Source organism: Lepidochelys kempii, chromosome 7, assembly GCF_965140285.1.
Source record: "Lepidochelys kempii isolate rLepKem1 chromosome 7, rLepKem1.hap1, whole genome shotgun sequence".
Classification (NCBI taxonomy): domain Eukaryota; kingdom Metazoa; phylum Chordata; order Testudines; family Cheloniidae; genus Lepidochelys; species Lepidochelys kempii.
In genome coordinates this window covers 28164812-28180467 of record NC_136386.1, presented here as the reverse complement: position 1 = coordinate 28180467, position 15656 = coordinate 28164812, and the positions used below count along the sequence as shown (strand labels likewise).

At 40.9% G+C, this 15656-nt stretch overlaps 1 protein-coding gene across 4 annotated transcripts in view; it reads left to right on the top strand.

The window, feature by feature from the left end:
* The window catches only part of IL17RB (interleukin 17 receptor B), a 39184-nt gene that overhangs the window by 1133 nt on the left and 22395 nt on the right, over positions 1 to 15656 (top strand). For 2 of the 4 annotated variants that reach the window (XM_073351540.1, XM_073351539.1), the window contains exon 1: positions 15409 to 15527. The exons of 1 other annotated variant lie outside the window; for it this stretch is intronic. In XM_073351540.1, coding sequence (XP_073207641.1) covers positions 15444 to 15527 — 84 coding nt within the window. In that variant the 5' untranslated portion in view covers positions 15409 to 15443. Of the gene's footprint in view, positions 1 to 15408; positions 15528 to 15656 lie in introns of those variants that run through there. One more of the 4 variants, XM_073351544.1, reaches the window with a different exon arrangement.

Genomic DNA, 15656 nt, shown 5'->3' with positions numbered 1-15656 from the left:
AGAATTACTGCCCTAAGTGACTTGCGCCTGGTCATCCAGCTAGTGTGTGGCAGAGAAGGGACTTGATGCTCACAAGTCCTAGGTTAGTGCTGTAATGATGCTCACAAGTCCTAGGTTAGTGCTCTAATCATTGAATCATCCATCTTCTCCACAACGAAGACATAGTACAATACAGCATATAGCACAATGAGGCCTTTAGATGCTACTGTAATACAGATAAATCATTTAAGTAAATCCCTCACCTCTATTATTTTTGGTGCATACTTCACCCTAGTACGAACTACTCTAAGGAAATGTTTAAAAAATGTCGTTCCATTACTAACACCGGTTTATCACCTTTCCTGTTAGCAACATTCGGAGCCCTAAGGCATCTGTACACTGGTGTTTTCTATTCAGTTTCGGTTTTCAGAGGAGTAGCCATCTTAATCTGTATCAGTAAAAACAACAAGGAGTCCTTGTGGCACTAACAAATTTATTTGGGCATAAGCTTTCATGGGATATAAGTGGAGTGGGTTATATCCCACGAAAGCTTATGCCCAGATAAATTTGTTAGTCTCTAAGGTGCCACAAGGACTCCTCGTTGTTTATTCAGTTTCAATTTTTCTATTGAGCTAAATAAAACGAGAAAGACCCATAGTGTAAATCTACTTTAAGGCATCCTAACTTGTTTTTACTCAAAAGTAGGGATGTTGGAAATTTGCAGAGAAATAATTATTAAAATGGTGGATGTATGCTGTTTTCTTTTAATGGAAAGTTTTCAGCAGTTTCCACCCTGTGAGTGATGGATGAAATTAATTAAAGAAATCTTCAGAAAAAATATTTGACAGTAATACCAACTAAGCTGGGATAGGGAATGTTAGAAGCTTCATTGCATGGAGCATTCAGAAATGGTCTGGAAAGGACAATAGGAAAATGTACTTGGAAATTTCCCATTGCGTTCACTGCTGGGCAGGGGAGAGAATAGGATCATTCTGTAATTATACCATTATTTTGCTGTTCGCTGTGGGGTACCTCACATACTATATGTTATTGTTTATTTAAATGTTTTACATGTTCTGCTTCAAGTTTATGGTTACTGGGCCAATACGTATTTGCAAATTCAGCTAGGATTTACATCTCAAATCTTTAGATATCACAAACTTCAAAGGACAGAACCTGTTTGTACAGACATAAGAATATATTACACTTGACAATAAAAATGTTATAACTATATCTAATTTATTTTTCCTTTAGCTTTAACATGTATTCTAAATTGACTTTGGTACTGTATATTAAAAAGGAAGAGTCATAAATCCATCACATTTTTGTATGAGTATTGAAAAAAGAATGTGATTAAGACTTAGTTGGTTTACGGCTTCTTCAGTAGCTTAATTTATTCTGTAATATAAAGTCATATTTGTGTATAATGGTTCATGCTTATTACCATAAATATAGAACATATCAGCCTTATTGCTGCAAAATAAATAACGCTCAAAAGACATGTAGGGAGATAATGTTTGTGTTTTTGTGTATTTATATATGTATGAGTAGGGTTGACAATGTAATCAACAGTCCCTGTCTATGCTGTATTCTGATAATTCAGAGGTCAAAAGAAGATCCTATCGTTTAAATGAATTGTAAACTGGGATATCTCGGAATTCATCTCTCTTTGAAATGTACTGTGAATGGTGGAGGAACAAGCAAATGGCCTTATGCTAATTCGTATAGCTAAGTACCAGTGATGGACCTCCTTCAAAGTCATCCTAATTACCTTTTGTTGCTGGAGGAAATCCCAACTTTTCAAACATGAAATTGTATAAAAGATCCTTGGGTCCTGGTTCTGTCATCTCAGATCTGCTTAGACTTCATCAGGGGAAGTTTGAGTCACAAGACTGAGGTCCCAGTTATGCTGGTATGCCCTGAATATGAGCTTTGGACGTTGGACTATGATCTATGAACTGAATACTAAAGGAACTCTTTGCAACTACAAAGCTCACCATCTCTTCAATCAATCTGAACCCCAATGAATTGAACTCATGTCTGGATGTATAATGATCTTTTAACCATACTCTCTTTTGTTTTTTAATAAATTTTAGTTTAGTTAGTAAGAATTGGCTGTAGCGTGTATTTGGGTAAGATCTGAAACATTCATTATTAGCTTGGGAGGTAATGTGTCATATCCTTTGGGATTGGTAGAACCTGTTCTTTTATGTGATGAAATAAAGATTTGCAGAAATTTTCATCACGTTTGATGTGGGTACCTGGATGGAAGCCTGAGGCTGGATCACTCTAAGGATCACTGTGTTGTTTGGACTTCTGAGTAACCAGTAAGGTAATAAAGACAGGTTTCAGAGTAACAGCCGTGTTAGTCTGTATTCGCAAAAAGAAAAGGAGTACTTGTGGCACCTTAGAGACTAACCAATTTATTTGAGCATGAGCTTTCGTGAGCTACAGCTCACTTCATCGGATGCATACTGTGGAAACTGCAGAAGACATTATATACACAGAGACCATGAAACAATACCTCCTCCCACCCCACTCTCCTGCTGGTAATAGCTTATCTAAAGTGATGATAAGCTTATCTAAACTTGATGATCACTTTAGATAAGCTAAAAGAAAAGGAGTACTTGTGGCACCTTAGAGACTAACCAATTTATTTGAGCATGAGCTTTCGTGAGCTACAGCTCACTTCATCGGATGCATCCGATGAAGTGAGCTGTAGCTCACGAAAGCTCATGCTCAAATAAATTGGTTAGTCTCTAAGGTGCCACAAGTACTCCTTTTCTTTTTGCGAATACAGACTAACACGGCTGTTACTCTGAAACCTTTAGATAAGCTATTACCAGCAGGAGAGTGGGGTGGGAGGAGGTATTGTTTCATCGTCTCTGTGTATATAATGTCTTCTGCAGTTTCCACAGTATGCATCCGATGAAGTGAGCTGTAGCTCACGAAAGCTCATGCTCAAATAAATTGGTTAGTCTCTAAGGTGCCACAAGTACTCCTTTTCTTTTTAAGGTAATAAAGAAGCTGTTTTATGCTGGCTTGGTGAATCTAAGTATTGGAATATTCACCAGCTTTATGGGGATTGTCTACCCCATTCTTTGCAGTTCACCCTAATTGAGTGACCTCAGCTGGCTCCCCACTGGGACCCCGGTCACACTGAGTCAGTACATTGGGGATAATAAATTCCCTATAGGGTTGTTATAGAATAAATCCATTACCTATAATCTTTGTGAGGTGCTCAGATACCACTGTAATGGGCATATAAATACCAAGATAAATAAAGTAAAAACACCTTGGCATTTTCCATAAAAATACTGGTTTGCCGCAGTGTCCTTGGTAAAAATGGACATCACTTACTGTTGTGTAGTGTACTGAATCTTGTTGTTTTGTCACATGCCAAACCTCAAAGGTGGCTGCACTTCTCTGCTGTTGTATGTCATGTACATAATTGATGAAGGATTTTAGGTTCCTTTATGATGAAAGGTGCACCTAAGTGTAAAATATTATAAGACTATAGACATTTAGAAACAGACTCTTAAATAAGATCTAAAGTTATATTTTAGTATATTAAATGTATAAGTTAAGGATAAATTCTGCTTTCCAACATCCATGTCCAACCTTATAGATTTCTGTGAATAACTGAGAGCAGATTTTGGGCATTAAAGTTTTTCTTAAATACTTGTGATCACATCTGCATGTAAAAACAGGTGTGCCTGCCAATCTTTGTTCATTTCAAAGTATATATTAAAGCAAACAGTGGAATGGTGACATTTGCAATAGTACAGCTTCTGCCCTGCTATCTGTAGACACAGCTCTGGGAGAGAGTGGAATGAGGGAGGAGGTAAGGCTTGAGTGCTGAGGAGGGGCCAGCATAATAGTTTGGGTGTTGATATTTCTTAGCAGCTGGGTTGGATGAGTGCTGCTATTACTTCCCTGGCAAAGTATTGGTTTTCAGCTCAGATGGTTATATGTCTGAAATTTTGGTTGTTCTTTATGATAATGATACACCAGAAGACAGAGTTCCTGGAGCTACCACAGTATTAGGTGGCAAAATCCACCTGAACATGGAGTTTGAGGAAGAGAAACTTTATAATTTGTCTTTAGAATAGAATATCAGGGTTGGAAGAGACCTCAGGAGGTCATCTAGTCCAACTCCCTGCTCAAAGCAGGACCAATCGCCAACTAACATCCCAGCCAGGGCTTTGTCAAGCCTGACCTTAAAAACTTCTAAGGAAGGAGATTCCACCACCTCCCTAGGTAACACATTCCAGTGTTTCACCACTCTCCTAGTGAAAAAGTTTTTCCTAATATCCAACCTAAATCTCCCCCACTGCAACTTGAGACCATGACTCCTTGTTCTGTCATCTGCTACCACTGAGAACAGCCTAGCTCCATCTTCTTTGGAACCCCCCTTCAGGTAGCTGAAGGCTGCTATCAAATCCCCCCTCACTCTTCTCTTCTGTAGACTAAATAATTCCAGTTCCCTCAGCCTCTCCTCATAAGTCATGTGTTCCAGTCCCCTAATAATTTTTGTTGCTCTCCGCTGGACTCTTTCCAATTTTTCCACATCCTTCTTGTAATGTGGGGCCCAAAACTGGACCCAGTACTCCAGATGAGGCCTCACCAATGTCGAATAGAGGGGAATGATCATGTCCCTCGATCTGCTGGCAATGCCCCTACTTATACATCCCAAAATGCCATTGGCCTTCTTGGCAACAAGGGCACACTGTTGACTCATATCCAGCTTCTCGTCCACTGTAACCCCTAGGTCCTTTTCTGCAGAACTGCTGCCGAGCCATTCGATCCCTAGTCTGTAGTGGTGCATGGGATTCTTCTGTCCTAAGTGCGGGACTCTGCTCTTGTCCTTGTTGAACCTCATCAGATTTCTTTTGGCCCAATCCTCTAATTTGTCTAGGTCCCTCTGTATCCTATCCCTACCCTCCAGCGAATCAACCTCTCCTCCCAGTTTTATGTCATCTGCAAACTTGCTGAGGGTGCAATCCACACCATCCTCCAGATCATTTATGAAGATATTGAACAAAACCGGCCTGAGGACCAACCTTTGGGGCACTCCACTTGATACCAGCTGCCAACTAGACATGGAGCCATTGATCACTACCCGTTGAGCCCGTCAATCTTTCCAACTTTCTATCCACCTTATAGTCCATTCATCCAGCCCATACTTCTTTAACTTGCTGGCAAGAATACTGTGGGAGACCGTGTCAAAAGCTTTGCTAAAGTCAAGGAACAACACGTCCACTGCTTTCCCCTCATCCACAGAGCTAGTTATCTCGACATAGAAAGCAATTAAATGAGAGTCAGGCATGACTTGCCCTTGGTGAATCCATGCTGACTGTTCCTGATCACTTTCCTCTCCTCTAAGTGCTTCAGAATTGATTCCTTGAGGACCTGCTCCATGATTTTTCCAGGGACTTGAGGTGAGGCTGACTGGCCTGTAGTTCCCAGGATCCTCCTCTTTCCCTTTTTAAAGTTGGGCACTACATTAGACTTTTTCTAGTCGTCCGGGACTTCCCCCGATCGCCATGAGTTTTCAAAGATAATGGCCAATGGCTCTGCAATCACATCCGACAACTCCTTTAGCACTCTCGGATGCAGCACATCCGGCCCCATGGACTTGTGCTCGTCCAGCTTTTCTAAATAGTCCCGAACCAGCCCTCTGTGGAGAAAGAAGTGGTCACTTCCTCCCCATGCTGTGCTGCCCAGTGCAGTAGTCTGGGAGCTGACCTTGTTCGTGAAAACAGAGGCAAAAAAAAGCATTGAGTACATTAGCTTTTTCCACATCCTCTGTCACTAGGTTGCCTCCCTCATTCAGTAAGGGGCCCACAGTTCCCTTGACTTTCTTCTTGTTGCTAACATACCTGAAGAAACCCTTCTTGTTACTCTTAACATCTCTTGCTAGCTGCAGGTGTGATTTGGCCTTCCTGATTTCACTCCTGCATGCCCGAGCAATATTTTTATACTCTTCCCTGGTCATTTGTCCAATCTTCTACTTCTTGTAAGCTTCTTTTTTGCGTTTAAGATCAGCAAGGATTTCACTGTGAAGCCAAGCTGGTTGCCTGCCATATTTACTATTTTTTCTACACATCAGGATGGTTTGTCCCTGTCACTTCAATAAGGATTCTTTAACATACAGCCAACTCTCCTGGACTCCTTTCCCCCTCATGTTATTCTCCCAGGGGATCCTGCCCATCAGTTCCCTGAGGGAGTCAGTCTGCTTTTCTGAAGTCCAGGGTCCAGGTATTCTGCTGCTTTCCTTTCTTCCCTGTGTCAGGATCCTGAACTGGACCATCTCATAGTCACTGCCTTCCAGGTTCCCATCCACTTTTGCTTCCCCTACTAATTCTTCCCGGTTTGTGAGCAGCAGGTCAAGAAGAGTTCTGCCTCTAGTTGGTTCCTCCAGCACTTGCACCAGGAAATTATCCCCTGCACTTTCCAAAAACTTCCTGGATTGTCTGTGCATTATTCTCTCAGCAGATATCAGGGTGATTGAAGTCTCCCATGAGAACCAGGGCCTGCGATCTAGTAACTTCCGTGAGTTGCCGGAAGAAAGCCTCATCCACCTCATCCCCCTGGTCCGGTGGTCTATAGCAGACTCCCACCACGACATCACCCTTGTTGTTCACACTTCTGAACTTAATCCAGAGACTCTCAGGTTTTTCTGCAGTTTCATACTTGAGCTCTGAGCAGTCATACTGCTCCCTTACATACAGTGCAACTCCCCAACCTTTTCTGCCCTGCCTGTCCTTCCTGAACAGTTTATATCCATCCATGACAGTACTCCAGTCATGTGAGTTATGCCACCAAGTCTGTGTTATTCCAATCACATCATAATTCCTTGACTGTGCCAGGACTTCCAGTTCTCCCTGCTTGTTTCTCAGGCTTCTTGCATTTGTGTATAGGCACTTAAGATAACTTGCTGATCATCCCTCTTTCTCAGTATGAGGCAGGAGCCCTCCCCTCTCGCATGCTCCTGCTCGTGCTTCCTCCCAGTATCCCACTTCCCCACTTAACTCCGGGCTTTGGTCTCCTTCCCCCGGTGAACCTAGTTTAAAGCCCTCCTCGCTAGGTTAGCCAGCCTGCTTGCAAAGATGCTCTTCCCTCTCTTCATTAGGTGGAGCCTGTCTCTGCCTAGCACTCCTCCTTCCTGGAACACCATCCTGTGGTCAAAGAATCCAAAGCCTTCTCTCCGACACCACCTGCATAGCCATTCGTTGACTTCCACAATTCAACAGTTTCTAACCAGGCCTTTTCCTTCCACGGGAAGGATGGACAAAAACACCACTTGCACATCAAACTCCTTTATCCTTCTTCCCAGAGGCACGTAGTCTGCAGTGATCCGCTCAAGGTCATTCTTGGCAGTATCATTGGTGCCCACGTGGAGAAGCAGGAAGGGGTAACAATCCGAGGGCTTGATGATTCTCGGCAGTCTCTCCGTCACATCGTGAATCCTAGCTCCTGGCAAGCAGCAGACTTCTTGGTTTTCCCTCTCCACTCCCCTGCAGCCCAGTCCGCATGACCTAGTAGTCATAAATGTTAGCAGATTTTGTATCATGGTGGTTGGGTGATCTCCTGTCACATAAAAGATATGAACACTGTTTATTTCTCAGCAGTGGTGATGGAGGGGCTGGTTTTTCTCATACATGGGTTTTATAATGGTATAACTGAGTTGACTTCAGTGGAGTTACCCCTGATTTTACTCCCATATGAAAAGAAAATCAGGACCTGAATGTATTATATAAACTAATTCCTCACTTTGGCCACTGATGAAGATGAGGGAAAAATCTAAGGGGAGGCTTAGTTTTAAGCAGTGCCGGAAAAATCATTTTTAAAATGTGCTCTAAAAATGTCAAGTGTATTGTAAAAGAAATACGTCCCTGATCACTGTGAGTTTGATGGTCTTCAGTTCTACAGTAACTGAAAATAACAGCTATGACTGGTGATCGTGAGAATGTAAAGCTGACCATTTATAGTAAGAGCAGGGAATAAGCCACTGATGATTCAGTCAGATGTTTCTGTTCTGTTGAAACTAATGGAGAAATGGATGGAACATTCCTTGTTTGACATAGACCAAGATGAATATGCTTTCTGTTCAGTGAAATTTTTATTTTTAATGGAATGTTATAGGTGATTAGTTTCTTTTTTTGATGAACTACTTTTATGGTTCTGAAAAAAAAAAAACCCTACCAAGTATTTCCTTTAGAAATACAGACTCCTGCTGTGTACGTGTATTAATGTTTTCCATTAACATTTGGTAAGAAAGTTCAGGGCCAGAACTTGTGACTCTATTGACTTCAATATAGCTATGTCAATTTATGCCACCTCTGTACCTCTTTCAGAGTACACTTGGTTCTAATTTTCCATTACAACAAATGAATAATAGCTATTGATGGTAGTGAGAGTTGTTTATGTATAGCCCCTGCAGAACAGACCCTATTATCCTGATTCTGCAGGACATCATGAGTTGGTGAGTTGAACAATAAGTAACTTATCTCGTAAGCACTGACATATTCTGGTTTCAGAGTAACAGCTGTGTTAGTCTGTATTCGCAAAAAGAAAAGGAGTACTTGTGGCACCTTAGAGACTAACCAATTTATTTGAGCATAAGCTTTTGTGAGCTACAGCTCACTTCATCGGATGCATACTGTGGAAAGTTTAGAAGATCTTATTATATACACACAAAGCATGAAAAAATACCTCCTCCCACCCCCCTCTCCTGCTGGTAATAGCTTATCTAAAGTGACCACTCTCCTTACAATGTGTATGATAATCAAGTTGGGCCATTTCCAGCACAAATCCAGGTTTTCTCACCGCCCCCCTGCCCCACACACACAAACTCACTCTCCTGCTGGTAATAGCTTATCTAAAGTGACCACTCTCCTTACAATGTGTATGATAATCAAGGTGGGCCACTTCCAACACAAATCCAGGTTCACCCCCCCCAAACACACACACAGACTCACTCTCCCGCTGGCAATAGCCTATCCAAAGTGACCACTCTCCCTACATTGTGTATGATAATCAAGGTGGGCCATTTCCAGCACAAATCCAGGGTTTAACAAGAATGTCGGGGGGGGAGAGGGCAGGAAAAAACAAGGGGAAACAGGCCACCCCGCACAACAACTAAGCCACTCCAAGTCTCCACCCAAGCCAACTGCATCCAATCTGCAAATGAATTCCAATCCAGCAGTCCCTCACTGGAGCCTGAACCCAAAGTTCCCTTGTTGTAAAACAGTGACCTCCATGTCTGCAACTGCGCGACCAGAGAGACTGAAGTGCCCTCCGACCAGTCCACGAATGCCATAATTCTTGACATCTGATTTGTGCCCATTTACTCTTTTACGTAGAGACTGTCCAGTTTGACCAATGTACAGAGAGTGAGTTTGTGTATGTGTGTGGGGTGGGGAACCTGGATTTGTGTTGGAAGTGGCCCACCTTGATTATCATACACATTGTAAGGAGAGTGGTCACTTTAGATAAGCTATTACCAGCAGGAGAGTGAGTTTGTGTGGGGGGGGGGTGTGAGAAAACCTGGATTTTTGCTGGAAATGGCCCAACTTGATTATCATGCACATTGTAAGGAGAGTGATCACTTTAGATAAGCTATTACCAGCAGGAGAGGGGGTGGGAGGAGGTATTTTTTCATGCTTTGTGTGTATATAATAAGATCTTCTAAACTTTCCACAGTATGCATCCGATGAAGTGAGCTGTAGTTCCCGAAAGCTTATGCTCAAATAAACTGGTTAGTCTCTAAGGTGCCACAAATACTCCTTTTCTTTTTGACATATTCTGGCAACACAAGGATAAGTAGACTGAATTATTAATAGTTGATTGCCATGATTATGGAGCAAAAGCATAATGGACTGTAATGTCACAATAGGCTGACTGATGTTAGACTGATATTGAGCAGTTATGAAATTCCACAGATACTATATGTATGGTACACAATCAGGTCTGAAAGGCATATTCTAAAAATTTACTACAAAGTGTGAGTTTGGTCCATTCTTTTTTTATTAAAAATATCAAGTACAACAAGAAAAGACATTACAGAGGTATTATACAGGTAAAATAAATAAAAATAAAATACAAATGCCAGGGCTTTTCCCAAAGGTGTTTTAAAGCTTTTTTTTGTTTGTCTTTTTACATTAGAATTTTTTCACTTTGTGTGCCCTATTTTTGCTGGAAGCATGGACAGATACCTGAAGATTAGCAAGAGGATGACATGCAAAAGACAAGATTAAAATTTGAACAATTGTTAGGGGAAGGAAATGTCAGGCTGACTGTTACACTATTTAACTTAAAGTCCTGAAAAAGACTTGAAAGAAAAGCTCTGATAAAGATTCTCACACCTTTGTCCCTTCAGTTGAGGTCAGCAAATAGGTTTTTTAGTTACCTAATGAGTCAACTAGGGGGAAGAAAGTTAGATAAGACTTGATCTTTCTGATATTGCTAACATAAAAAAACAAGCAGGAAAAGAAACTTTACAAAAACTTTTATTATAGGTCGTAAAGGAGCAAATAAAATTTCAAACTTTGCAGGTCACCTTTAACAATAATTTATTTAATCTGCATAGCACAGTCAAGTCTAGTAGACTCTCCACAAGTGGGGGTCCCTCATGGATTTATAGAAGTAGCATACATTCTTACAAAGGATTAATACTTACTTGCAATGTTATCATATAGTTTATCTCTCAAAAAAGCTTCTCTTGTTTTGCATTGAAAAGGCAGTCATATTTAGAACTACTTCTACAACTCTTAAAATGCTTGCAGAATGTAACAAACTCACTTAACCAGAACTGCCTCCTTTTAGTTTTTGTAGTGGAAAACTTCTCCTGAAACCAGGGGGAACAAACTCTCTTCTTGGCAGGGTTTCCATTTCATTCACACAGCCTTTTTCACTTACTAGTAGAAAACTTATTTTCCAGCATCTGTCTGTAGCATACTCTAAGTCACACTCTCCCTTCCCCCACGCTCCCACATTCACACAAAAGAGTCTTTTATAAACTTCCCATGCAAAAGAGGAAGAAAAGAATGCTAACTCTTATTGGACCACAGTGCCTTCCCAAGCTAATATGGGGTCACATTGCAGAGAGACTTCTTGCTAAACTTTCACAAATATAGGAGTAACTATAAATAAGCCAAAGATACAGATAAGGTGCCACAAGTACTCCTTTTCTTTTTGCGAATACAGACTAACACGGCTGTTCCTCTGAAACCAGATAAAACATTCTAACACTGAACATAATATCCAGTATTAAATAAGTGCCTGTTTCTTCTAGTCCAGTTTCTCTTGGATACTTACTTACTTCAACTGAAGGGAAGAAATATGAGCATAAAATCTGCTGAGTTATTATGTAATTCACACTGTACTCTTTTGCTGGAGCGTGTTGCTGGCTGCCAGCAAGTGTGTTTTTGATCGATGGGTAATCATAGGCCTCTTTGAAGTTGAGGGGCATGGTAGCCACGTTTCATTCACACTAAATGAGGGATCAGAGTAACAGCCGTGTTAGTCTGTATTCGCAAAAAGAAAAGGAGTACTTGTGGCACTCCGATGGAGTGAGCTGTAGCTCACGAAAGCTTATGCTCAAATAAATTGGTTAGTCTCTAAGGTGCCACAAGTACTCCTTTTCTTTTTACTAAATGATGGAGTTATTAAATGGCCCGAAGTGATACCTTAAACAATGGAAGCCACTACCCAGCAGTGGGGTAATGTATACCCCAAATTAAAAAAACATAGTAAGAGAACCAAAAAAATGCCTCCGTGGCTAAACAACAAAATAAAAGAAGCAGTGAAGACACAAAGGCATCCTTTAAAAAGTGGAAGTTAAATCCTGGTGAGGAAAATAGACAGGAGCATAAACTCTGGCAAATGAAGTGTTAAAAAGTAATAGCTTTTTTTTTTTAAGTACCTCAGAGGCAGGAAGCCTGCTAAACAACCAGTGGGGCCACTGGCCGATCGAGATGCTAAAGGAGCACTCAGTGACAATAAGGCCATTGTGGAGAAACTAAATGAATTCGTTGCATCAGTCTTCATGGCTGAGGATGAGAGAAATTCTCAAACCAGAGCCATTCCTTTTAGGTGACAAATCTGAGGAACTGTCGCCGATTGAGGTGTTTTTAGAGGAGATTTTAGAACAAATTGATAAACTAAACAGTAATAAGTCACCAGGACTAGATGGTATTCACCCAAGAGTTCTAAAGGAACTCAAATGTGAAATTGAAGAACTGCTAACTGTAGTTTGTAACCTATCATTTAAATCAGCTTCTGTACCAAATGACTGGAGAATAGCTAATGTGACACCAATTTTTAAAAAGAACTCCAGAGATGATACCGGCAATTACAGGTCGGTGCAACTGACTTCAGTATAAGGCAAACTGGTTGAAACTATAGTAAAGAATAAAATTGTCAGACACATAGATAAACATGATTTGTTGGGGAAAAGTCAACACGGTTTTTGTGAAGGGAAATCATGCCTCACCAATCTACTAGAATTCTTTGAAGGGGTCAAAAAGCACGTGGACAAGGGGGATCCAGTGGATATAGTGTACTTAGATTTTCAGAAAGCCTTTGACAGGGTCCCTCACCAAAGGCTCTTAAGCAAAGCAAGCTGTCATGGGATAAGAGGGAAGGTCCTCTCATGGATTGGTAACTGCTTAAAAGATAGGAAACAAAGGGTAGGAATAAATGGTCAGTTTTCAGAATGGAGAGCGGTAAATTGTGGTGTCCCTCGGGTTTGTACTGGGACCAGTCCTATTCAGCATATTCATAAATTATCTGAAAAAAAGGGTAAACAGTGAAGTGGCAAAATTTGCTGATGATACAAAACTATTCAAGATAGCTAAGTCCCAAGCAGACTGCGAAGAGTTACAAAAGGCTTTCACAAAACTGGGTGACTGGGAAACAAAATAGCAGATGAAATTCACTGTTGATAAATGCAAAGTAATGCACATTGGAAAACATAATCCCAACTATACATATAAAATGATGGGGTTTAATTAACTGTTCCCACTCAAGAAAGAGATCTTGGAGTCATTGTGGATAGTTCTCTGAAAACATCCACTCAATGTGCAGCGGCCATCAAAAAAGGACATGATGGTGGAATCTGCTTGGTGCAACAAATGGTCAGTGATGACAGTCATTAATCACTCTCTCATCACTGACCCATCATCTGTCTACCTGGTTTTGATCTGCCAAGCCACCTGTGTTCATCTCTGAATCAGTTTGAACAGGACAGGGCAACTGTGCAGCTAGTCTCTTTAAATGGGGGCTTTCTAATGACTCGCAATGCAGCTGTGGTCAACTTCAGACAGTGTCCAGGGCCCACTTATTTATTTTGACAGCTGGCTACTGGCTCTCCACCTGGCTGATGATGACGCCATTAAATGGCTGGGCACATTGTGCATACACAAATGACTGTTCAGAGAAACAGAACTTTGTGTAAATTCTTTGTAAAACAGTATTGCACCAAAGAAATACTTGATTGGTATAATCAATTTATCCTGCTATCAGAAACAGCCCAGCATGGCGCTGAATATTGGCTAACTGCTCTAACCCCAGGGGCAAAAATGCTATTGACTTGAGACCATTATGGCCTATTCAAAAGACGACTACTCAAAGTTATTAAAAAGCATGTTTTGTACTGATTTTTTTTCTTTTATGTATTTAAACATATTGTTAAGCAGTCTACCCTCAAATGTGTAACCTACCTTAACATTCCTGTAAGTGAGGAACATAGGACATAGGAATTGCCTTACCAAATCAGATCAGTAATCAACTAGGCCAGTATCCTGGCTCTGACAATGGTTGCTGTTTGATTCAAAAGAAGGTGAGGGAAGGTGTATTGGAATAACCTGTTCCGTTTCTTCAGAAGCTCTGTCAGCTAGTGTATGCACAGAAACAATAAATTTTCTACCCATTTCATTATTTTATTCTATCCAATGTAAATGTGGATATTTTCCATATAAAATATTTAATCCTTTTTTGAATCCTGCTAAGTTACTAGCCACAATGGTATCTTGTGTTAAAAGTAAATCTTTGATCAGTGTTCAATTTGTTGGCTTTCAAATTGTTGAAAAATGTTCTAAAGATATTTGTTTTTAAATTACTGTTGCTACGTAATTTAGAAAGAACAGACCAAAGAGCCAACTAGCTAATGTTTTCGTTCCACCTATACATAGATCATTGAGGCCACTTACAGCAATATAGCTATTCCTGAAGTGTGTGTAGAGTGGTACTCAGTCCTTGTGTGATTACCAAAATCTACAGACCTGAGATGATAAAGTTGCCACAGTATATTTGTCTATAAATCAGAATTGTATGTTTGTATACCACATGCCCAGACCTGTATGTTTCTGAAATTATGCTGAACAGTTTGTCCTTGTCTATACTTGCAATTAAACCAAGTTTGGCACTTTTTTCTTTTGGGATTATTTTTTTCTCAGCATGTTCTTTTACCTTAAGAATGTCAAGTCTGATCTTCCCTGATTTGATGGAGGACCTTCTAAATGTTTTAGAAAGTTTACTGTGGGCTCTAAAACCAAACTGAAGAGGTGGGCAGAGAGGAGGTTAAATCTTTAACAAAGGCATCCTTGCTCCAAAATGTTTGTTGGTTATTATAGTTAAATATGGGTTAACAAAAACAAACAAAAACTATAGCTTTCAAGCAGCCAGACTTAAAAATCCTTCTCCACTCAATTGGTCAGTTTCAGTCTCTTGGTTCCTGTGATGTCGCTATTGTGTTAGTTCTCCAGATGTTAGTGCCCATCACACAAACAGGACCTGACTTTCTAACATAAAGAACAAAGAGGGGAAAAAACATATTCTTTATGCCTCACAAAAAAGCAACACCGAGTACCAGCCCATTCTTTCCCTGTAACACCAGGGATGGATTCAGTCCAAGGACTTGATCACTGTTTGTTGCTAAGCACTCCACTTCACTGCTGTCCATGGTGAGCAGCTCTAAAATCCAGAAAACGAGGCATGCAAAGAGTTAAAGCTGAAAATATAGCAAGATATTCTGTTTTATTAATTACATGACCTCAGCTATTGTATAGGCTTCCCCAGAATGGGAGGGATCTTGCAGCTTAGCTAGGCACAGAGGAAAGATTCCAGGAAGGGGATGTCAGGTTTTACTCTGAGCCTTGTTTTTGCTACTCCTTCCTTGTGTGTTGTAAAAGTGACTTCTCTAAGTTACAGTGAGTGTATTTCTTCTTCTGTTTATGTATTGGCTTTGAGCCAAAGCTCTTTAGGGGTTGGTTTTTATTGCGGTGTTTTCAGACTCGCTGACAGGCCAAATCTGGGGGAGTGGGAGGGGAAAGGCTTTGAGTAATACATTGGCTGTGAGGGAGGTGGAGGGGCCTCAACACCCTTGATACCGAGCTTAGGCTTTCAGTGATTTGTAGTGAGTAGAGTCCCAGGAAGAGCAGAGGGGAATCTCAGCCAAGATGCAAGTGGAGATGACTCTAGCAGCCAGTGTCCTGCTGAGCTTGGTGCTGAGTAGCTGTGGTTCCTGGGGACAAGGCTGGCCGGTAAGATACAAGGAGGGAGGATAACCCACCCCTCTTCTGCTTCTACCCATTCCCATCAAATGGAGTTGAAGAGGTTTTCACTCCAATCTGTGCAAAAGGTGGCTGATTCTTTGTGCACTAGAAAGGGAT